General features: G+C 35.2%; 1 protein-coding gene and 1 long non-coding RNA gene across 5 annotated transcripts; both read left to right on the top strand.

Moving 5' to 3' along the window:
• The first annotated feature begins 2271 nt into the window (after positions 1-2271).
• Positions 2272-7595, top strand: LOC110791873 (uncharacterized). Of its 3 annotated transcripts, none has more exons than XR_008921083.1 (4): positions 2272-2787; positions 3878-4041; positions 5582-5694; positions 7293-7595. It is a non-coding gene; the product is annotated as an uncharacterized lncRNA (long non-coding RNA). The 3 variants fall into 3 exon arrangements; XR_008921082.1 differs by having other exon boundaries at positions 3861-4041; XR_002534227.2 differs by having other exon boundaries at positions 2273-2787; positions 3909-4041.
• An 8092-nt stretch (positions 7596-15687) lies between these two features.
• LOC130461091 (uncharacterized) lies at positions 15688-24437 on the top strand. 2 transcript variants are annotated; one of them, XR_008921416.1, is made up of 7 exons: positions 15688-16141; positions 18245-18412; positions 19367-19570; positions 19999-20154; positions 23706-23824; positions 23958-24006; positions 24144-24437. XR_008921416.1 is itself a non-coding variant. In XM_056829022.1 (4 exons), the coding sequence occupies exons 1-4, from the start codon at positions 18068-18070 to the stop codon at positions 20151-20153; spliced, it is 603 nt and encodes a 200-aa protein (XP_056685000.1). In that variant the 5' UTR covers positions 17616-18067; the 3' UTR covers positions 20154-20272. The 2 variants fall into 2 exon arrangements, 1 of the variants encoding a protein (XP_056685000.1); XM_056829022.1 differs by lacking the exons at positions 15688-16141; positions 23706-23824; positions 23958-24006; positions 24144-24437 and adding an exon at positions 17616-18143 and having other exon boundaries at positions 19999-20272.
• The last annotated feature ends 454 nt before the right edge of the window (positions 24438-24891 follow it).

Below are 24891 nucleotides of genomic sequence, written 5' to 3'. Positions count from 1 at the left end.
AAAGAATGCAAACTTTCTTAGAATGATCTTACCTGTTTCCATGTATCTCATTAACTCTCTTCTCACTGTAAGTTTTTTTTACGTTCATTTTTTTTAATTGTTTTTCTTCTTCGTATATAATCAAAAATTTAAAGTGTATTTTCTTTATTTTTTTTTGTTATTTTATATTAAACTATTTATTTAATTTAATTGTACTTGAATGCTTGTTTAGGATTGCAAATACGTTTGATTTCTTTTGGAAAAAGTTTGCTTATGTTGTCATCACAAAAAAGGGGGAATATTGTTGATTCTGAGTTTTGATGATGACAACGCAAACTTCCTAATTATTGTTTAAGTGTGTTATTGTAATGCTAAGTTAGGGAGTGCCTGAGTTGGACAAACTAAGCATGTGGAACAAACACCAAGCAATATAAGGAGCTCCTAAAGAATCGATCAGTTTGCAAATATTATCAATGGTTGATCCTCAGGAAGTTGATCCTCAAGAAGTTGGTCCTCAAGAGATTGATCCTCAAAGAGGTTGATCCTCTAAGAGGTTGATCCTCAAAGAGGTTGATCCTCAAAGAAGGTTGATCCTCAAGATGGTTGATCCTCAACATGGTTGATCCTCAACATGGTTGATCCTCAAGTTGGTTGATCCTCAAGATGGTTGATCATCAAGATGGTTGATCCTAAAGATGGTTGGTCCTCAAAGTGGTTGATCCAAAAGATGGTTGATCCTCAATATGGTTGATCCTCAATGTGGTTGATCCTCAAAGTGGTTGATCCTCAAAGTGGTTGATCCTCAAAGTGGTTGATCCTCAAAGTGGCTGATCCTCAACGGTTGATCCTCAATGGCTGATCCTAAACAAGTTATTAAGGGTGTTCCTCATATATTATGAGGATCATCAATGTTCCGGAGAAGGAACAATGCATGAAGCATTCAAGCGAAGCTTCAAAAGGTGCCAACATGAAAGCTACAACATATGAGTTTATGTTTAGATTTTGTGTAAGCATTTTAATATCGTTTATGCATAATATGGAACAAAAAGAACACGTGCGTTTTAATACGTTTTGAGAAAATAGTTTATGTGAATAAAATAAAGTTTTATAAAGGAAAAATCTTTGGAAAATAAATAAAACGATTTCAATAAAATCAACATTGGATTCTAATTTAGAATTCCTTGTTTTCCAAGAAAAGGGTTTTACTTGTTCCTAAAACCACTCCCACTATTTTCTCTGACATGAACGTGTTATAAGTGGTTGGATGAAGTCTCCTTGTTTCTCTCAATTAACGTGCACGTTACTGTTCCCAGTAACTGTTAGTGGCAGTTGAGGGGAACATGTGAAACTTACCTAGGAAGTTCTTCTATAAAAGGAAAAGAATTTCATTTCTCAAAACACAACAAACAACGTGAAATTGTTTCTAAAGTGCTTAAGATCATGAGCTTTTATAAAAGTCAGTTTGAAAAAGAGTGTGTTCCTAAAGTTCCTTTATTGTACATAAGCTTTATTAAATACTAGAGTTTTCATAATTCGAGTTGTAATTGTGGAGTTAAGGATCGAGTGATCCTTGAGTTGTGGGGTTAAGGATCAAGTGATCCTTGATTTTTGAGTGTAATGGTTGAGTGATCCTTAAAGTGACTTAGAGTCAAGTCAGCGAGAGAGTGTGAAAGGAGCAAGCACAGTAATCAACGGGGATTGCTGTGAGGAACTCGTGTTCAAGTGGAACTCGAGTTGTTGAGCGTATTGTATTCGAGGCATTGTAATATATAAAGAGGTTGAGGTTTTCCTTGTTGATTAGGATCAAGAAGGTTCCTCATTTTCACATTCTTCTTGTTCATTGATCATTGTTCCTTTAACGTTTAAATTCCGCAAGAAACGTACTAAGTTTCTCAAAACACACTAGTACATAATTGAGCTTATGTAACACGTGTTGGTAACACTTTTTGAAATGCAAAATCACTAGATTTTAAGTAAACTTTGGTAACAGATTTTCTAAAATGTAACACTCAAGGTAACACTTTTAACATAGGTAACATTTTATGGTAACACTTTTAAAATAGGTAACAATTTATGGTAACACTTTTAAAATAGGTAACAGTTTATGGTAACACTTTTAAAATAGGTAACAATTTATGGTAACACTAAAAAGTGTTACCTTGTTTTTTCAAAAGGAAATTAAATATTTGCAATGAAAATAGAGCTAATCCCAAAATTTCCATATTGATATAATTGCAATGAAAATAGGGCTAATTCCAAAATTCTCATATTGATAGAAAAATTTAGTACTTACCGCCAAAAGGAAAAATAGAATTTGGGTTTTATTTTCCCTCAAACTTCTAAAACCGCCAGAGACCAAAAAATTGAAAAAAAAATCCAATCTTAATTAGGTTTAATTCTGAAAATCTGTAAACTTTCATCTTCCCCAACAATTCATCTGTAGGCCAACTTCTGATAAATCGCCGTCTGATCTTGGCGATCTTAATTTCAAGTGCCATCCAATTCGCACTTCCAATTTCAAGTTTCAATGAATTCGCGCTTCCAATCTCGTGGTTAGAGTTGGGCCTTCGTCGCATCAGATTAATCAGCTTCCAGAGTTTGAATAGTTGGAGCAAGCAATTGTTTAAGGGTGCTGATTTAGTTAGAGTTCTCTCCTCCGACGCCCAAATCCCACCTCCTTCGACTTTGACGACGACATCTCCATCAATGGCGTCAAGCTCAACGCGCCAACAACTCCCCTATCTTCGACAACGGATGTTGATGTAGTTAGAGTTGAAGTTGATTGTAATTTCGTCTTCGATCTCATTGGTAAAGGTTACTTTTCTCTCTCTTTAGATAATAGATCTTCTTTTGTTTTAGGGTTTGTTTCCACGATTTTGGGTTTTTTCCCAGTATTTCGGTGTCATGTTAACCCTAAGCACATCCATCCTCGCCTCTCTTCAATTTCTCCATTTTTCCTTTTTTCATTCAAATGCAATCTTACATCTTTGTTCTATGGTGTTCATTCTAGGTCAAGGAAATGATAGATTGAGGAAAAATCAATCAAACTGTCATAGGAAGCCAAAACATAATTAGAGGGAGTTGAAATCAGTTAAAGTTAATTCATTTGGGAGTTTGGAACGAATTCTTATGCCTCAATTTATGTTGTTGTTAAAACTCTGTTTTGTAGAACTAGCTATAGAACAAGGTACACAAAAAAATCAACCTTGCTAAAATTTATTAGTTTTGAGTTAGCATAAAATCAGATTATGTGAAGGAAGTTATTTTTAGTTTGATATTGATTTCATGTCTCATATTTTGATCGACTTAGTACGAGTAATTCTTTAAGGTTTCTCTTGCTTTTGGTTTAGCTGTGATGAGTGATTAAACTGCTAGTCGTGGTAGTATGGTGTGCTTACTTATGTGCTTATATCTTGTAAGTAATTCAACAAGATGATGTCCAACAGATGAGCAAGTTAGATAAGTTTCTTTCTATTCATGTTCGTTAGATTGGACAAGTTGCAGATGTTCTGAAAACGCAAGAACCACAACTGATTCTGCCGATTGCTCTTTTACAAGCTCCCTTCTCAGTTTCTCTCCTCTCTTTGTTGGTTTTATTCTGAAATCTTATTATAGGTTTTTTTTGCTGCATGCTGAAGTTGCAGTAGGGGAGTGTTAAGAGTGTATATGTGCTTATATTTGAAAATAGGACAACAACAATAGGGTAGTGGTATTGGCAGCAATAGTTGTAGTAGTGGGTTGTTGTCTAGCTAAGTGTATCATAGAATTTCTTTGAAGAAAAGCCTTGATGTTACCCCTTTGAAATCTTAAGCGATGCATTTCAGTCATTTTCAGCTTATAGCTGGCCTCTAGATTAAAGTTGATACTCTTGAATAGTGCAGTTTGTGATGTTTATCAGATGATCTGCAGTTGGGTTTTTTGTTCTGCAGTTCAGTAGTGTTGGTGTTGTCTGCTTTATATGCTGCAGCCTGGTTCAATTAGAAGAAGGGGGCATACACCAAATTAGCAATAGCGGAGCTCTTACTAAGTTACTATTACGGTTTCCATGAGGATGGTTTCAAGGTACACATTTCTGCTTATTCCGGCCCATAATCCAGACTATCAACACAACAGAATATGTAAATTCTTAATTTAATCTTTCTCATTTGTTTAGTTAATTTTTGAAACTCCAGATCTTTTTTGTCAACAGCTAAGGCGATGTTCGACATTGTGTTGGTTTTGTTGTTTTCCGTTTATTTTGAAAGAAATGGAAACGAAACGTGTTCGCCTTTTCCGTTTAAAAAAAAAAGTTTCTCCAACTTTTGCCAAAACAAAAGCGGAAAAACTGAAACCACAAAAAGTGGTTTTGGATTTGTCGTTTTACAAAACAGACTCATGGGCCATGACGCACAAAATTGCCTTGAGCATCCTCTCCATCTCTGCTCTCTTGTTCTTCAATCTTGAGAAATTTGAAAATTAAATATCCATGTCCATCTCAAACTATAACTTGAAAATCTTGAAATACCCATCTCTTTATTTGGCTAGCTGGTCTCGATTTTTTCTTCCCAACACGTACACCCCCTTCAACTAAAACTCTGTTGCGCCGTCATCGGCATCGTCGGCCTTCGTCTCCGTCAAATCCAATCTTTATTGTATCAAATTGTTATTTGCTGGGTGCTATGAGGTAGGATGATTTGGATTATGATTAGGTATAATAAAAGTTGATTATAAAAGCAATTAATTAAATCATGAGGATGAGAGAGAAAATTATGTTCACCAATCGATAAATCCTTGATCTATCATTATAATTAGTATGAGAGAGTAAGATAATTGTGATAGTAGTCATTTTGTTGTTGATTTGTGTTGGTGTTGTGCCAATTCTAGCAATCGGTGTTCCAATTTTGCAGACTGCTGATTTTTGTAATAGTTACTCAGTAGAACTTAGAAGTATGCAACCCAGTGATCTAGATTATTGTTATTATAATGCCATCTACTAGTGAGTTTCATGATTTGATTGTGATCGACCTTAAGTATTGGGTTTTCCTATTTTATTAAAATCAGTACTCCCTCCGTCCCAGATTAGTTGTTACACTTTCCTTTTTCGTCCGTCCCACATTAGTTGTTACACTTCTAAATTAGGAATGACCCCACAATTATTATATTGTCTCTCTTACCACTTAATGTTTTTTTGTCCCCACGCCCTCTCTCATTCAATTAAAAAATACCCCACTAACTCCTATCACATCTACTTTTTCAATAAAATAACAATTGATAACCAAACAACCACTTATCACCTAAAACTTTGTGCAAAGGTAAGTGTAACGACTATTCTAGGACGGAGGGAGTATTTTATTTGCAAAAACAAACCTTTATACGGAGTTGTAGTTTTAAAAAACTGAAATTTAAAAACTGAAATCAGTTTTCAGTTTTTACAAAACAAAAAACTAAAAATTAAAACTGATACCGAATAGGCCCTAACCTATGAGTATATCCTTCTGTGTCAGGTGAAGAGAAAAAGTGATTTGTTTCTTGTTGACTTTAATTTGTCACCAGTCCTATATATTTGTGTAATTAGCTGAACTTCCCTGCTGAGGTGTTCTTGTTTTCCTCTTTTCTTTTGCAGGTAATCAGTAATGCATACAAAAGGCCAAACAGAAGGGCACATTTTTCTTCCATTGAGATTTCTCTGACGGTCATGGCTAGGAAATTCAACCAAGAGAAGATGATTTGTCGCAAGTGAGTCTCTTGATTTTTTAACAAGCTTCTATGGTGATCGACATTGAGATTATCTATTGTGCATAGTTTTTTTAGTTCTCAGATGGAAATTCTCTCTTTACTAAAGACTCTATTTCTCTTGCAATGCGTTTAGTAACTGCCCTGCAACTGCTAGGTCTCAATTTCTGAAAAGAATTACTATGAATGGATTTTGCAGTGCATCTATACTTAGTTTTATTGTTTTATCTCTTATGTCTTATTACTCTCAAAGATGTTGACTTTGAATAACAATGCCTGCATGATCATACTACGGATAACACTTGTAATTCGATGTTATCCTTCCCATGTTTTATCTCCTTCTTTCTTTATCTTTGGGATGGAGAGAGAGACTACCTCACACAAAAACTTTCTCTCTTTATAGAAAGGATTGCTCTAATTAATTACTTGTTCACCATCCACTTCCTAATACTACTCCAACTCTCCAAATTTCAGACATACAAATAATTCATTTCCAATCTAGAAGAATGCCATTGGCACAGAGTTTATGCACTACCAGGCATCAGAAAGATTTCTACAGGAGCATTACATAACAAAAAAAATCCTCGTCCCCTTCTCTGATAACGTCTAGCAGGAAAATCAATAGCTAACATATAAAGTATTCAGGTAGCTTAATCGTATTTTTGTGTTTTTATGGCTTAATGAAACTGCATATGCGGAGTATTATAGGCAAGAAATTTATTGTATTAGCTAATCAGTGTAATTAACTAATTACAACCTACCCACTTTGTTGAGGTGGAAGTTATCTCGCAATGTTTATTACACTACAAAATTCACATGCCTTTCTCTCTCTACTCTTGCCTATTTATTACAGCGTAGCACAACCAACTTATCGTTTCACGCTAGAGCTTGCCCCTTGTACAAGCGTGTTTGTATAACCAACTCTGATGTCACTTTACCATATTCCCTTTGTGATTCCTTGGGGTTAGCTATAGCAATATCAACGAGCGTCCATTTGGGATGCAAATTAAACAACCTCTATTGGTACAAATTTAGTATGTTATTGGTATAAATTTGTATGTTATTGGTCTACCCATTCCCTACTAGTCAGTACCATTAGAGGTTGTTTGCATCAATTTTGGACGCAAGCTGATATTGTCCAAGATTTCCTCGTGATTCCTCTAGCTGATCAGATTAGGGATGCTGAGTCGGTTCCTTCAAGTCCTTATGCACATCTTTTTTTAATAAAGAATGATGCCGAAAATCTGTGGATTCCAATCAGACTGAACAAGAATGCTTGAGAACTATAGACACTGGTAGAATGTTTCTGATGCATGCATTTTGTACTGTGATGCTTATGGCTTACCCTCTCGGTGACTGACATTGGCCTTTTCAGTAAGAGTCTTAGGCTGCTTGTTTTTTGTATTCAACAAGTTTGCCAACCCAAAAGCAGTCAATTTCAAAATTCCTTCATTGCTTAGCAATATATTTGAGGTTTTTATGTCTCGATGCATTACACCTTTTCCATGGCAATAGTTTAGCCCGTAAAATACTTATTGCATAAAGCACTTTATCTGCATATAAATTATAAATACAATGTTTGAGTATATATACTTTATTAGGTCTAGCTGGAACTTGGAAGTAGTTAAAGAAAACTGACATGAGGCTCGGTGAAGGTTATATCAGGGAAAGAGAGAAAACCAGAAAGATCATGCTCCATGTATTCGAACACAAGGTATATACTACAAGACACTTTAGAGGTTATTAAACCATGTAGCTTTATTATATTTGGGTGATCAAGCTTTCGTAGAATTGTAATTTCTCTTGCCATAAACCAGACGCTTTTTGGTGATAATTGTCGAATCTCACCTTCGTAGAATTGTAATTTCTCTTGCCATATTCTTCTGAATGTTTTGAGCTAAGTTTCTTAATTTTCTCTCTCGTTTTAGGTCCTGAGTTCCTAACTAGTTGCTGCAATCAGATGATTTTGATGGACCTTTTCTTCATGGGACAATGATGAAGGAATTATGTCCTTAGACATTTCCGGCAATTACTAAATATAAATAGGAATTAATTATGAAGATAATAAGTTAATTATTTTAGTAATCATATTTGCTTGCTAGAGAATAAATGTGATTAGCAGGACAATATTGATTGGACCTACAACTAAAATATATTAATCCTATAAGGTCACACATATAAGCATTAATTGGAATGGGCCCAAAAGGCCCGATGGCAACCGGTCTGTTAAGGGAAGAATGTTGGGCTTTGGTTTGTGTTAACCTAAAACTCTCACATTATAATAGTTATAATGTCAGGGATTTAGAAATCACGTTCATTCAATATCTGACAAAAAGGAAAACACAAAAACCCTAATTCTAATTCTCTAAACGCCGTACATCCCAAACAAAGCAAGAGACAGATTGTGATCGTTCTCTTCCGTACTAGCATACGTGGGATTCAATTCGTGCTTGTGGACTGAGTAGAGGAGCAACAAGTGGGGCTCTAAGATCTTCGAAGCTTGCATACGAACGGGAGAACACGCTTCAAAGGTGATTATTCTTTCGACTTAATATGATCTATACTATTGTTATGCATGAGATCCTGTGATAGATGTTAGGAAATTGTTCCTGAAATTCCGCTTTATGCATCTATATGTTCCTACAGTGGTATCAGTTTTAGCCTCTTGCATAATATTTTATAATCATGATTGTATGCAACATTATTATTTTGATTCAATTAAGGAAAGATTTATTTATGGCTTGAATTTGCAAAATTAATATATGATATTAATTGATTGGAATCATTAAATCGTGATTTAATTAATTTTTGCTCAAAATAAAATTATAAAATTCCGAAATTTTTATCACAGGGTCGAAATTAACAGTTAATATCACATAAAAATTTTCGGATTTTTTAAAATTAAATTCGTCAGATTTTAAATTATTTAATGGTTAATAAGATTAATCATGGAAATAATTTGTTAACAATTAAAGATTTGATTTTTAATTTGTTAAATAAATCTACTGATTATCCCCTAATTTTATACAATAGCCGAAATTTTTTGGTAATTTTTTAACTAATTTTCGGAATTTTTGTATATTAATTATTGAATTTGGTTAATTTTTATGTTTAATTCGATCAATCATAAAATTTAAGGATGACAATTAAAATTTTTGATTTTATTTGTTAAGAAAATTCAATAGATCTGCCTGGTAATTTAATTCGAATTTTTCGGATTATAATTGTTATTTTCTTGATTTATTTGAATAAAATGAGATAATTATGCCTTAAATTTTGAATTCTTGTTAGATTTAATTTTAATAAAGAGTTTAAATTGAAATCTAACTTCTAACAACCCTAAAATTCAGTTTAAGGATTGTTAATTTATTCAAATTTTTTGCCATTATTTTCGGATAATTAAACCCTAATTAAATTATTAATCTTTAACAAAAGTTGAATAAAGATTAATTTAATTTAGGTAATTGTTAACCAAATTAAAATAACAACCTCCATGGCTGGGTGGCCACCACCCGCGACGGTGGAGCCACGGTGGAGGGATAATTAGGGCGGCGTTCCGGCGGGAAAAGGGGCGGCGTAGGGGCGGCAGGCGAGGCGGCGTGTGGACGTGCCTGGCTGCTGTTGCGGCTGGCTGCTGTTGCGGCTGGTGAGTTGCGGCCTAGCTCGCCGGTGGGCTTGGCTGCCGGTTTTCTAGTGGCTGGGTCGACCAGCGTGGCTGGGATATTGAGTCGCGGCGGCTGGCCGGCGGTCCTGGCGGCTGCTGGCTGGCGTCAGTCGTGAGGGTTTTGGTTTGCGAAATCGGTTGTTACTGGGTTTTGGTTTATGCGATCTCCTAAAGATCCGAACTATCCTACATCAGTTTGGAAGAGTTCCAAAATCAATTTTAAAATTAAAAAAAAAAAAAAAAAAAAAATGGAAGTATTAATTAAAATCAGATTCCCTAGTTAGTTTTGGAAAGACAAATTAAATTTCCAAAAGGGACGCATTTGACTATTTTGATTTTTTTTTTTGAAATTCATTTTTTTTGAGCATAAATTCATAATTTTTCAATAAATGCAAATTCATGATTAATGAGATTATTCTAGCCATATTTAAATAGTAATTGAATTAAAATAATAACGTTTCCTAAGTAATGTTAAACTTAAATTGTTTAAGTTTTTAGTATTATTTTGGAAATGTTATTTTCTTATTAATAGTTAATAAGTAAATAATTTTTGTCTAATATATTTTAATATTATATGCGTGTATGGAATATTATGATATTTTGTTACAGGCAAGTGACTAGTATGGCCCAAAATAGGATAGAAAATACGATCTGCGTATCGTTTTGTATTCTTGTAAATTTTGAAATACGATCTGCGCATCGTTCTGTATTGTTGTAATTTAATTTAAAAGTTTAAATTAGATTATAAAGTTCGTATTATGAGCTCGATGGAGTAAGAAGGTTCAATCCGAAATTCAAGGATGGAGATCCAAGAAAGATGAACAGGAACCCAAGAAGATTTGAGCTTAATTTTTAGGGCCATACTAGGATCACATTTAATTTTTATGCATTTTATATTGCCTTAAAATGCTTATTGAGTTTATGTATGTGGTTATTTAAAGCAATGTGTTCACTTTTAATTAACCAACATAGTAAACTTAGGTCCCAAATAATATTGAGTTTATGTGCTTTTCCATACAACACCTATAAAGCCTTAGATCATGAGTAATAGGTTCTGCCAAAGCAGGGTGTTGCTTATAATTCCGGGGATAGTAGGGTAGGTTTTTGAAACTTACACGTTAATGTTTGGTTTAACTCAACAAAACTATCAAAAGACAAAGTTTTGGGTTTTGAAGCTAAGAGATAGGAAAATACAAAGAGTTGTTAACCTGTCTACCAAGAGTTATAATCAGTTATAATTAGTAAAATGCTTACTTACCTCGAATACTATAAATTAAAGTAGCAGGGCCAAAGTCCGTTTGATTGTAGTGGGAGGGGATCTTGGTTAATTCTTTATTCAATGGGGACTTCTAATTTTGAATAAAGGGTAGTAGTGAATTGAATTTGTTTAATTGCTACTTTTGATAAACATTATATTGAATCTTGCTTTACTTTTTATTGTAGTTATCATGTCTGGTGCAAACAACTCTACTTTTAACTTGCGCCCTCTAATTGAAAAAGACAAACTGAATGCTACCAACTTCCTACAATGGCAAATGGCTGTGAGAATTGTTCTCAGAGCGGAAGGAAAAGAAAGTGTTCTTGACAATCCTCTACCTGAACCCTTGCCAAAAAATGCTACTGCAGCTCAAAAGCGAGCTAGACAAACTCTAGAGGATAACTCCTTGCAAGTAACATGCTTGATGCTTGCTTGCATGGAACCAGAGTATCAAAAACGTTTTGATGGTCTGGATGCCTACAGCATAATCCAGCAACTGAAAACTTTGTTTCAGAAAAATGCTAGATTGGAGAGATTTGAAGCAAACTGCAAACTTCTGGATTCCAAGTTGGAAGAGGGGAAGCCCGTTGGTCCGCATGTGTTCGATTTGATTGGACATTTTCAGACCATGGAGAAATTGGGTTTCCCTTATCCTAAGGACCTGGCAACTGACATAGTCATCAGATCCTTGCCTGAAGATTTTCATAACTTTAAGTTGAAATTCTACATGCAAGGAGGGGAGGCTACCCTGCAAGAGTTGCATGGTTCACTAATTCAGGCTGAGAGAAACTTATCAAGTAAACCTAAACATAAGGATGTTCTAATGGTTAGTAAAGGTAAGCAGTTCAAGAAGAAAGGGGCTCCCATGAAGAAGAACAAGGGCAAGGTAGTTGCCAATGAGAACTCTTCAACCAAGCCAAAGGCCACTCCCAAGGCTAAGGTAGCTGCTCAACATGAGTGCTACCACTGCCACAAGATTGGTCATTGGAAGAGGAACTGCCCCAAATATTTGGAGGATAAGAAGACTGGTGCTTTAACTTCAGGTATCTATGTCATAGAAGTTAATTTAGCCACAACTGCTTCTTGGGTATTTGATACCGCTTGTGGATCTCACATTATTGGTAATGTGCATGGACTAAAAAGAAGTAGGAGCTTGAGCAAAGGCGAAGTGGATCTCCGAGTAGGCAATGGAGCAAGAGTTGCTGCTTTAGCTGTAGGAGATTATAGTTTACGCTTGCCTTCTGGTTTAATATTAGAACTTTATAATTGTTATTACGTTCCAGTTATTACCAAGAACATAATTTCGATCTATTCCGATTTTGGATTCGGAAGGTTTTTCATTTCAAATTATGAATAATTGTTGTTCAGCATATTTGAATGGTATGTTCTATGTCTCTGCTAAATTATCAAATGGTTTGTATGTACTAGACTTACAAAACCATATCTATCACATAGAAAACAAGAAACACAAACCAAATGATTTGAACCCTACTTACCTATGGCATTGTCGATTAGGCCACATAAGCTCAAAGCGCATAGAGAAACTTCATAAGGATGGAATTCTCAAATCATTTGATTTTGAATCATTTGAAGTATGTGAGTTTTGCTTAATGGGGAAAATGACAAAATCTCCTTTCACAGGCTCAAGTGAAAGGGCCAATGATCTTTTAGCCCTCATACATACTGATGTGTGCGGACCTATGAGTACTTTGGCTAGGGGAGGGTACGAGTATTTCATTACTTTTACTGAAGATGTGAGCAGATTTGGATATGTTTACCTCATGCGACATAAGTCGGAATCCTTTGAAAAGTTCAAGGAATTCCAAAATGAAGTACAAAACCAACTTGGAAAGAAAATTAAAGCATTGCGATCCGATCGTGGTGGTGAATATTTATCTCAAGAGTTTGGTGATCATTTGAAATATTGTGGAATACTTTCGCAATTGACTCCACCAGGGACACCACAATTGAATGGGGTTTCCGAAAGAAGGAACCGAACTCTATTAGATATGGTTCGGTCCATGATGAGTCTTGCTAACCTTCCTGCCTCATTTTGGGGATTTGCGCTTGAAACAGCGGCATTCACACTCAACAGAGCTCCGTCCAAAGCAGTAGAAAAGACGCCATATGAGATGTGGACTGGAAAAGTTCCAAAATTGTCTTTTCTAAGGACATGGGGTTGTGAAGTTTATGTAAAACGTTTACTTTCTGATAAGCTTTCACCCAAGTCCGATAAGTGTATTTTTGTGGGTTACCCAAAACAGACTAAGGGATACTACTTCTACAACCAAAGCGAAAACAAAGTGTTTGTTGCTCGCGATGGTGTCTTTCTGGAAAAGGAGTTTATTTCCAGAAAAACAAGTGGGAGTAATGTATATCTCGAAGAAATTCGAGATGAGCAACAAATGGATGAGGTTCACACCTCGTCAGAGACGACCCAGCATGAAAATGCTCAGGAGGCGGTGTATTCCATTCATGCGCCTTTTACCGTCCCACTTGGAGATAATCCATGCGAAGTCCCTCAACCTAATGAGGTGGAAACTTCTCCTGTTGTTCCCCAACGTAGGTCTAGTAGGACTGTCATTCCGTCAAAGAGATATATTGATTTCCTTTTGACTGAAAGTTCTGAAATAGAGATTTTAGAACATGAGGAACCTACTAGCTACACAAATGCTTTGACGAGTCAAGACTCCGAGAAATGGCTTGAAGCCATGAGATCCGAAATGGATTCGATGTTTGAAAATCAAGTATGGGACTTGGTTGCTTTGCCTGATGGGGTTAAACCCATAGGTTGCAAATGGATTTTCAAACTGAAAAAGGACAAAGATGGAAACATTGATGTCTTTAAGGCAAGACTAGTGGCAAAAGGTTTTAGACAAATTCATGGTATTGACTATGATGAAACCTTCTCACCAGTAGCCATGCTGAAATCCATTAGGATAATTCTTGCGATTGCTGCCTTTCATGACTATGAGATCTGGCAGATGGACGTTAAAACCGCCTTCTTGAATGGGTTCTTGAAAGAGGATGTGTACATGACACAACCACAAGGTTTTGAAGATCCAAACAGTCCAAGAAAAGTTTGCAAGCTTAAGAAGTCCATTTATGGGTTTAAGCAAGCATCCCGGAGTTGGAACCTCAGATTTGATGAGGCAGTCAAATCTTTTGGCTTCCTCAGAAATGAAGAGGAATCTTGTATATACAAGAAGTTGAGTGGGAGTAGTATTGCTTTCCTAGTCTTGTATGTGGATGACATACTTCTCATAGGAAACGACAAGACCATGCTTGAGTCAGTCAAGGAATGGCTTAAAAGTTGTTTTTCCATGAAAGACCTAGGAGAAGCTGAATACATCTTGGGAATAAGGATCCATAGAGATAGATCCAAAAGGCTGATTGGACTTAGCCAAGAGACTTATATTGATAAGGTTCTTGCAAGGTTCAAGCTGGAAAACTCCAAAAGAGGTTTCATTCCCATGCAACATGGCATTTCACTTGGCAAGACTCAGTGTCCTTCGACACCTGATGAGGTCAAGCGCATGAGTAATGTTCCTTATGCCTCTGCAGTAGGGTCCATTATGTATGCCATGGTATGCACTCGACCGGATGTTGCATATGCTTTGAGTATGTGCAGCAGATACCAGTCAAACCCAGGAGAGGCGCACTGGATGGCAGCAAAGAATATCCTTAAGTACTTAAGAAGGACTAAGGATGATTTCTTGGTCTATGGTGGAGATAATGAGTTGGTTGCCACTGGATACACCAATGCAAGCTTCCAAAGTGACAAAGATGATTTCCGATCACAATCTGGTTTCATATTTTGTCTCAATGGAGGGGCTGTGAGCTGGAAGAGTTCTAAGCAGAGTACCATCGCAGATTCTACAACAGAGGCTGAGTATATTGCAGCAAGTGATGCAGCAAAAGAAGCTGTTTGGATCAAAAAGTTCATTAGTGAACTTGGTGTAGTTCCTAGCATTGAAAATGGCATTGAGTTGTACTGTGACAACAATGGTGCCATTTCCCAGTCCAAGGAACCCAGATCGCACCAAAAATCCAAACATGTGCTCAGGAGATTCCATCTCATTCGAGAGATCGTTGAAAGAGGGGATGTGAAAGTAAGCAAGGTTCATACTGAGGATAACGTGGCTGATCCTCTGACTAAACCGCTTGCTCAACCTAAGCATGAGAGTCATACTAGGTCTATGGGGCTTAGGCATATGGGAGAATGGCTTTAGTTTGTTTACTTTATGTTTACAATTGTAAAGACATTTATTATGCTTTGAATGTTTATCAATAAAAGTTCATTCTTATTTAATTGTTTGGTTTAGTATTAAATAAAATGTCCAAATAACTTGTGTTTTCAAATAGGATTATCGAAAACGTTTTGATAATGGAACCCTATAAAGTGAACTGAAATCACAACTTATTAAGTCCCTAGTCTAAATCACTAAATTGGACATAAGTGATTTATGTGAAGACTAGCATGTAATTAATTGATAGTGCAGTTCCATGGGCTATGGAGACATAGGGATGTCTAATTGATTATATGGATGTATACTTGATGCATTGTGACTTGACCTAACTAGATTCTAAAAGTAGAATCAAACTTCTATATTTAGTGGATTCCTTAGACATGAGTATGTCTTAATAACCACGAGACAATTAGTTTAACTTTGACGCTGTTAAACGCCGCGCCGTAAAAGGAGGTTATAAAGGCAGTGATCAGGTGGGCTAAGAATTGAGTGGGAGTTATGGTCATACAAGAGTGAATAAGTCCTCCTATTTGATAGGAATGGTGTCTGGGCCTCTTGATGAGCGAGAACTGAAAATTGCATGGCCATGCGGAATGGGATTAAAAGTTAATCTTTATTTGAACAGTTCGAACTCGGCGATCAAGAAACTAGAATTTGAGAATAACAGTGTGTTATCAAATTTTGGCATTAAGAGACTTAAGGAATTTAGCATTGCGTTCTTGTCTTCGGACAAGTGGGAGATTGAAGGAATTATGTCCTTAGACATTTCCGGCAATTACTAAATATAAATAGGAATTAACTATGAAGATAATAAGTTAATTATTTTAGTAATCATATTTGCTTGCTAGAGAATAAATGTGATTAGCAGGACAATATTGATTGGACCTACAACTAAAATATATTAATCCTATAAGGTCACACATATAAGCATTAATTGGAATGGGCCCAAAAGGCCCGATGGCAACCGGTCTGTTAAGGGAAGAATGTTGGGCTTTGGTTTTGTGTTAACCTAAAACTCTCACATTATAATAGTTATAATGTCAGGGATTTAGAAATCACGTTCATTCAATATCTGACAAAAAGGAAAACACAAAAACCCTAATTCTAATTCTCTAAACGCCGTACATCCCAAACAAAGCAAGAGACAGATTGTGATCGTTCTCTTCCGTACTAGCATACGTGGGATTCAATTCGTGCTTGTGGACTGAGTAGAGGAGCAACAAGTGGGGCTCTAAGATCTTCGAAGCTTGCATACGAACGGGAGAACACGCTTCAAAGGTGATTATTCTTTCGACTTAATCTGATCTATACTATTGTTATGCATGAGATCCTGTGATAGATGTTAGGAAATTGTTTCCTGAAATTCCGCTTTATGCATCTATATGTTCCTACAAATGAAAGTATAGCTGATGGGCCATATGATGGTTATAATCACAAAGATGTAGAGGAGGACATAGCTGTAACTGCTGCTGTAGTTGTTGCTGTCACTGTTGTTACCGCTACTGCCTGCTTCTGTTACTGCTGTTGTCGGTTGTTACTGCTCTCTGTTTGCTACTTGCTACTGTTTGTTGCTTCTGTTTGCTAGTGCACTGAGTGTATTTTTTTTTCTGTTTTAAAATTTGGTGGTCTAAAGACCGGAGTTGACCGTAGTTGACTTTCTTTTTGTTTTCACTATTAGACTGTTTAGCAAACAAAAAAAATTGGTATTTGTGGATTTTTTTTTAAGAAACTATGAAATTATATCAATTCAAATTAATTGTGTATCGCATATGTTAATTGCACATTCATGATACATGTTAATATTATTTGTATATTTCAAAAAGTAAAAAACAAGTTGCATATTTTAAGTAAGCATAGTAGTAGTAGTAGTAGTAGTAGTAGTAGTAGTAGTAGTAGTAGTAGTAGTAGTAGTAGTAATAATAATAATAATAATAATAATAATAATAATAATAATAATAATAATAATATAACAACAATAACAATAATAACAACAATAACAATAACAATAACAATAATAACAACAATAACAATAATAACAACAATAACAATAACAATAACAATAACAATAAAATAATAATAACAATAAATAATAATAATAATAATAATAATAATAATAATAATAACAATAATAATAACAATAATAATAATAACAATAATAATAACAATAACAACAATAACAATAAAAATAACAATAACAATAACAACAATAATAACAACAATAACAACAATAATAACAATAATAACAACAATAATAATAATAATAATAACAATAATAATAATAATAATAATAATAATAATAACAACAACAATAACAATAACAATAATAACAATAACAACAATAACAATAAGAATAACAATAAGAATAAGAACAATAATAAGAACAATAATAAGAATAATAACAATAACAATAACAATAACAATAACAATAACAACAACAACAACAACAACAACAACAACAACAACAATAAGAACAACAATAATAACAATAATAGCAATAATAACAACAATAACAACAACAATAATAACAATAAGAATAACAATAAGAATAACAACAATAATAACAACAATAACAACAATAATAACAACAATAATAACAATAATAATAATAATAATAATAATAGTAATAATAATAATAATAATAATAATAATAATCCCAAACCTTTAAAATGCATGAACTCAAAACACTATGCTTAACAATAGTGTATTGAGTCACATTTAGGTGAAATTCACTATTCATAAGGAAAATTTTATTTTCCTTCCCTTTGAAAGCTCTATCAGCCTTGCTCAATCAACCGAGGTTCGATTCTTGATCCTTGCATATTTCCAACTATTTTTGCTATCCCTTTTCTCCTTTCCTTTCTTTCTTCTGATCCACCTCCTGGATCGTTATCAATTTCTAACCTAAGCTCCTCTCTCCTCTCTCCTCTCTCCTCTCACCTCCGCCCCCTCTCCTCAAATCAAACTCCACAACGAGCCACCAAATTCCGATCTTCCCACCACCATTCATGTGCCGTTCGTCACAGACTCAACCAGGTGGTGGCGGTGCTGCGTTCCAGCTGAATCGTTTCTTCGAGGCCGGATTTTTTTCCTGTCGCAACACCTAGACGCAACTTGTTCATCGAAAAACCCTAATTCCTCCGAGTTCATCTTCATCAACATCGATGCGATCCTGAATTTTCAGCAAATTCTCTCTCCTCCTCTGCCATGGCTGCCTTATGCAGGCTCATTCCCTTACGCTTCCGTGTTTTCTCTCGGACTTACAGTACCTTTACCCTTGAAGGTTTTATTTTTCAGTTTCTCCTAAAATTCAACTTTTCTTGTATCGAATTTGGTTATGATGTGAGTATTTTGATTTTTTGATGAAATGAGTTCTATTTTCAGGAATTGGAGGGAGTTTGCGGCATTTCAGTGACCAGAAAGTGCTGAAGATCGAGGACGAGGTGATCGAGGATGAGGTCAAGAAAATTCGGCGTGAATTAGATGCTGCCAAGGAGAGTTTCCTTAGAATTCCACATGCTCTTAAGTCTATGCCTAAGATGAATCCTGAGGGTATGGTACTACCACCATTTCAGATTAATTGATCACGTAACTAACTTTTCAGAATTTTAGTTCGTATAGTTTGCGACTGAAAATATTTGCACTTTGTTGCCGCGTTTCAGTTAGCATAGCAATGCATTGAACACCAATGCAACACCTATTTGCATAGTGTTAATTGTTAAAAGACAATATGAAGTGAAATGGAAGTAGTGATGTTTGTTTAATTATTTGTATGCACTTTGCTTCAGATTAGTAAGTGAATCGCACTTAAAATAACGTCAAAGAGATTTATATTAGAGGGAGTACTATTTGTTTGATGGTTTAAATGCACTTTGTTCGGCTTTGATTGCTTGGATTTATCATGTAGTATAGATCCGCTAAATCGCAGCCCTTGGCTTATGAACCACTCTCCTCTTGTCAAACTCGATAAATTTAGTGGCCCCACTGTCAAGCTAGAGCGGCTCCCTTGTCAAACTTGATATATTTATTGGCTCCACTGTCAAGCTCGACGCCATTGTTGTTGCCTCCATTATAAAGATTTTTTTCGGTATAGTTAGCTTCTTTTTTTCGGTTTACACTTTTGATTAAATAATTTATGATTTATAGTTTCATTCGTATGAGTGTGTGATGATATACTGATGTCAAAGTGGTTTTCTCTCTCTTTTGCTTGATCAATTTTGTTAACTTTCTATTGCTAAACAATACATTTAATTGTTTGTCATACTACTGTGATTTGAAAGTGTGATTTTATCAAGTCAAACGGACTTATTCAGGGGGCTCAACTCTGTTCCTCTTTGGCTGATTCAAAGATCCGGGGTGGGGATTGTCGTCTAATGGTATGGGCCTTCTGGTTGTTTGAAGCCTTTCTTAGGTGGTTAACAAGTTCTATAGTTGAGCAGTTCTTAAATCTGATAGTTTTGTATATCTTGGGTATTTTGAGTGATTTTTATTTCATGCTATTTTCAGATTTTGACTTGACTTGCATAGTCGTTGATCCGTCTGCAATATTAGCTGCAATTGTAACAGCTCTGAAGTCTGATCAAAGTCCAACTTACAGTCAAATTACTTGGATGTCATTTACTGATTTGAGAAATACATGGAGTGATTTCCCAAGGCAGTACACAGAGGAATACGAGCAATGTATCGAGACTATTCTATCAGCGAATAAAGGTATCTACATCATGGTTTCTATTTTTATGTATTTTGAGGGTTGGAGGGGTGGAGTGGTTTGTGCAGAGGCCTTATGTGTTTTGGTTTGTTTAATTTTGGTCACTGTTTTTGAAGAAATTGGCTCTTTTTTTTTTGAAAAATCTTCAAATCCCTCCTTATCTCAGGAGCAACGTATACAAATGAAGTCTCAGTGCAACAAATATGGACCATAATATCTTAAACTTACATATAATCAAACAACAAAAATCTTTCTTTTTGTGAAATTGACGTTTAGGGTGTGTTATTGATTAGTTTGCAATCTGAACCTTTTTTTTGTTTGCAAAAATCTTTGTTTTTGTATCGATGAACAGAACACATGTACTCTCCTTTTTTTTGAAGCTTGCATTGAATTTATGAGGTCTTTTCTCACACATTATTGCTGATTGCAGGAAGATTTTTCAAGAGTGCAGGAGATATCGTAGAAGTAAGATTTGCTCAGACCGTAATGGTTGTAACCTGCGAATGGGCATGGTGGCTGAGGCAACATATCTGCATAAGAGAGTCCATGTTCTATCAATGGTCCAATCAATGGATAGCATTGTGAGGTGCTTTTCTAGCTTGATCATTGAATTGATTCGATCTTTGTTTTTGTTAATCTATTGTGTTAATATCTTACTTTGTATGCTCCTTCATGATCTAAATTGAACTGGTCATTTGAGTTCATGGAAAAATTATAGTACATGGAAAAATTAAATTATAATTGACATTCTTGCAACTCACCTTGGGACTATGGTTGCCTTTGTGTCTCCTGCCACTTAATCTTTGAAAGCGTTATTTATGTCCTAACTATTCAAGTGTTTACATAAGTCTGTTTGTATCTTTAGAAAAAACAACTAGACGCGGATCCTATATCATACCAAGTGGTTGTTTGTTTTATTTTATTTTTGTTTAAAGCCACTGTCTATATCCTCAAAAGTCAAAGTACATTTCCTCTTGGGAATTATTAGTTGGTTGTCAATGTTTGTCCTCTGCATATATATATATAGAGAGAGAGAGAGTTTATTCTATAAGGAAGAAGGTTCATCTTAATATTTATGAGATGATTTTTTTTCTTCCATTTTTTGGGGGGTTTAAACAATCTGATTTAAGATAGTATTTGCTTGGCCATGCTTGAGTCTAAACTGCTCAAATGCTCAACTGAACCCTTCTGTTGCAAATTTAAGTGCTTTTATGTAAGGAAATTGATCAGTTGACATGTCTTGTATGAGTAAAACTGTCAACATACATAATCAAAAGCTCAATTTGTAATTTCTCAATTTTGTATGCCAACTTATATTAGATGATAAACTTCCCCTTAATAGTATTCTGAATCCTTTCTTTCAAGGCCACAAGGCCCACAATCGCTTATCTATTTCTTCTCCCTACATATCTAATCTAAACAACCTTCTTTCGCAAACTCGTAGACAATGAACACTCAAATATCCTAGATTTTGTTCCTTGATCGTCCCATTTCAAAAGAGAATAGAGTTTCATCACCAAATTAGGCTAAATTTAGGTCCTACAAATAATGTAAGAGAAAAAAAGCATGTAACTCTGCTCTTTCATAAAGAGGTTGAAACATCATAGACATATACAAGAATGCATAAGTCGTTGCTTAACTCTTATAGTACTCGGGGCTCAAGAGGGATAATTGCTTATGAAAAGTATGGCCAAGGAGGAAAGTTTTGTTGGGATCAATGATGAAGAACATAAATTACTACAACGCATTGTTTGTATAAGAGGAAATGGAGGGGAACAAGCTCCCTTGTTTGAATTGAAGGTTGTAGAAAGGAAGTGGAGGGAGAGGGATTACGGGTATCTATATCCCAAACCTTTAAAATGCAAGAGATTGGAGTATTGTGCTTAATAACAGTGTTTCACGTGCTTCCCTCCTGCTACACGTGCTTCCCTTCTTTTACCCATTTCCCCCAATTTTCGCTGCTCTTTCAACCTACCTCTCATCCGCCCCCTTCTCCTCTCTCCTCCATCCTTCGCTCCCTTCTCCACCGGACCACCATTTTTCTTCTTTTCACTCTCCATCATACCTTCAATTTCTTTATCCTCTAATCTCTTTCTCTATCTATCTATCGCTCGGACATGTGAAACCTCTACTCATTTGGTCGATTTTTGGATGATTTTTTCTTTGTTCTTCTTTTATAATTATTTAATTCTATTTCATTTTATGTTTTCTTGGGTGATTTGTTCTTTTGTTCTTCTTTTATAACTATCTAATTATATTTGATTATATTTTTCGCAGATTTGTGGATCTGTTAAATTTTTAATTTGTTTTTCGATTGTTAATATTGTTTATCGTTCTTCTTTTATGATTTTAGTAGACTTGTGGGGGTTCCCCCGCTGTTTTCATTAAATTATTGCAGATGATTGCTGTCTTTTTTTTCTGGTATTTTGATTTCAGTTGGAATTGAAGTTTCGGTAATTCTGTAGGGATCAAAAGACAATTTGTATCAGTGTTTAATGTCTGTGTTGTCTTTAAGAAGTAAATTAGGCTGGTAAATTTCAGTTGATTGATATCTGTTCATTTTTTGGGGGGTTTCTTCTGATCTTAGGCATTTCTTGAGTTAGACTTGGTTTAACTCAATTTGCTGAAACTGTTAATTTATTGTTCTTCGGTCTTTGGTGTTTAAATGGAATTTATTGGCTTTTCGAATTTCTATACATTGTTTACTAGCTAGCATTATGTCATTACGTCAAAAAAAAAATTGTTTCCTATAATATAGGGAGGATTTAGGGCTTTGCAAGCAAGTATGACTCTAAACGGTACTATTTGTCCAAGTTGTATTTTGTTTGACTTAAATTCTTATATGTACGACCTTAAAATCCATATGGAGAGAGAGAGAGAGAGAGAGAGAGAGAGAGAGAGAGAGAGAGAGAGAGAGAGAGAGAGAGAGAGAGAGAGAGAGAGAGAGAGAGAGAAATATGGAGGGAGGAAGAATAGGTTCGTCTTCTATTAGCTAATCTTCTCCTATTTGTAATGAACTGTTTTTGTGATTTAGTTGTTGTTCGAATAAGAATTGTCTCTTTTAATCAACTTGAAACCACTTACTGATGTTTATAGAAATAAAAGTTCAAACAGGGGGGAAGGGTGTGGGCTGTGGGGAGAACAACAAAATATTCATGGTTCAATAAAGCAACTGTAAAAGTTCTTAACTCACTAATAATTATTGATGTTGCTTCAAGTTGTGATACGAAGTTGCTGAATTCTATCACACAACGACTTAGGGGGTCGCACGCCTGTATAATGAATTCGCATTCAAGAACAAGTGGTTTTAGTTCCAGAACTTTATTTACGAAATAAATGTTCATTCATTTTTCTAGAATTCAGGACTTGCTCCAAGTTTTCAGGTTTCAAAACCTTAGTTTACAAGAATAACAAGACTGATAACTTGTAATGCTTGTTTATGATTGGTACTTGCTATTGAGCAATGAAATTAGGTGACATGTTGGCCGTGATGTTTGCTTGTTGTCCTGCTCACTAGAAAAAAGTAATTAGTTTATGGTTACTCTTATGTTGGATGGATGGGTTTTGGAAAGGCTTCAGGGGAGGTGGTGGTTCTGAGAAACTGTTTTTCAAGGCAGAACGGACGCTGAATACATTTAGTAAAACAGAGTTGAGTGCAACTCTAGCCGGAGGGAACGGCACAAAATTTGTATTTGCAATAAGAGGTTGCTTTTCTTTTGAACTTTCACCATTTATCAAGACAAATATGTAGTAGCTCATAAGCACATTTATATTTCTGTTACTAAATTTCTTACTGTCCAATCTTTCTTTTGCTTGTGAGTTGTGATTGCTGCATCCTTGCATCAATGATAGATTATTTGTGAGTTTGACAATAGTTTTCATTGATGCAGACAAATCTCATTTACAAGTTTGGTTTCAGGAAACATTTCTTGGGGAGGACCAAATTTATAGTAACTATGTATATTTCCTGGATTTTGCGATTATTGCTTCAATTATTTTGATATTTTTAGTTTTTATACATTGGGTACAACCGATGGTTGATTTTGAAATGCTTCTACCAAACTTGCAATGCCACACAAATTTACTCTATTTTTTCCACACACAAAACTTCTAATACTCCCCGCTTGATGGTTTAAGGTTGAAGAAGAAGAAAGGAAGCTTGAAGCTGAAGAAACAGAGAAGCAGTGCTCGAAAGTAAACACTGAACTGAAAGAATAGGAGATTAAATCCAACCGTTTTAAAGAGTTGGAGGAGAGGTAGCCAAATCTTAGTTTCCAAGGGGAATATATCTTATGAACAGTAATATATCGTATGATGATTAATGTTCTTTAGTTTCCAAGGGGAAGTGTTGTGTTTTAGATTTAAGTATCACGTTACACTTTGTTTCAGGTACTGGAATGAGTTCAATAGCTTCCAGTTTTAACTAATATCACATAAGGTATGTTGGATTTGTCTTGCATTCTTTATTGTTTTTAATAATTTCGTAAATTTGTGATTTTTAGACTGAGCATTCATTTGTTTAGTTTTCTACTGGCTTGTCTAACACTGTTCATGTCTTTGTATTCCATTTGTTAGGTTAACCAGCATGAGGACGAAGATAATAGGCGTGTCTTCTTTCATGGAGATCTCAACCAACATCTTTAAAAACGGGAGATTACCGCCTTTTAACTCGATTGATGCAGTGAGGTTTAAAGAGGAGATAAAAAGGTGTGCGAGAGGTGTTATGAGATATGCAGACTATTGTAGTAGCTCTTGTGATCTACATAAGGATGGTGGTTTGGTGAATGTTTTTTCAACTCAAAATATGGAAATGAAGGTGGAAATCTTTGTGTAATTGAATTTTTTTCGCTCAGCGCCTTTTCCCGAGGTTTTCTCCCCTAATTGCTCTTCTTGTTTGCTAATTTTGTTCTGACAACTGATTCCAACTAGTAATAATAAGAAAAAGAAGAAGAAGAAGAAGAAGAAGAAGAAGAAGAAGAAGAAGAAGAAGAAGAAGAAGAAGAAGAAGAAGAAAATGTTACCTATTAGTTAACAAGGTGTTACATTAGTTTGCAAAAAGTGATCCATAATGTCAAATGAAGTGTTACTTTATGTCAAAAGATGATTGAAAAATGTTACCTAATAATGAACAAGGTAAACGTGATACATAATGTCGGATAAAGTGTTACTATATGATTGAAAAATGTTACTATAGATAAGTAAGTGTTACCACTACTACAAAAACACCTTTTGGAGTCGCCTCTTAACCACTTATAGAGTCGCCTCATGGGCGACTCCACAGGGGGCGATTCTATAGGTACCCCCTTTATGTGTCGCCTGTGAC

This window comes from Spinacia oleracea, chromosome 5, assembly GCF_020520425.1.
Source record: "Spinacia oleracea cultivar Varoflay chromosome 5, BTI_SOV_V1, whole genome shotgun sequence".
NCBI classification, from domain to species: Eukaryota; Viridiplantae; Streptophyta; class Magnoliopsida; order Caryophyllales; family Amaranthaceae; genus Spinacia; species Spinacia oleracea.
Note: the sequence above shows the minus strand (reverse complement) of the source record. Positions and strands in the feature narration are given on the sequence as shown.

Excerpts from the sequence above, each read along its gene's own strand:
- LOC130461091 (XM_056829022.1), top strand. The coding sequence starts at position 18,068 with ATGGCTGCCTTATGCAGGCTCATTCCCTTACGCTTCCGTGTTTTCTCT. Across the intron at positions 18,144-18,244 it reads CAGTACCTTTACCCTTGAAG|GAATTGGAGGGAGTTTGCGG; the intron begins GTTTTATTTTTC and ends TTCTATTTTCAG. Across the intron at positions 19,571-19,998 it reads TATTCTATCAGCGAATAAAG|GAAGATTTTTCAAGAGTGCA; the intron begins GTATCTACATCA and ends TGCTGATTGCAG.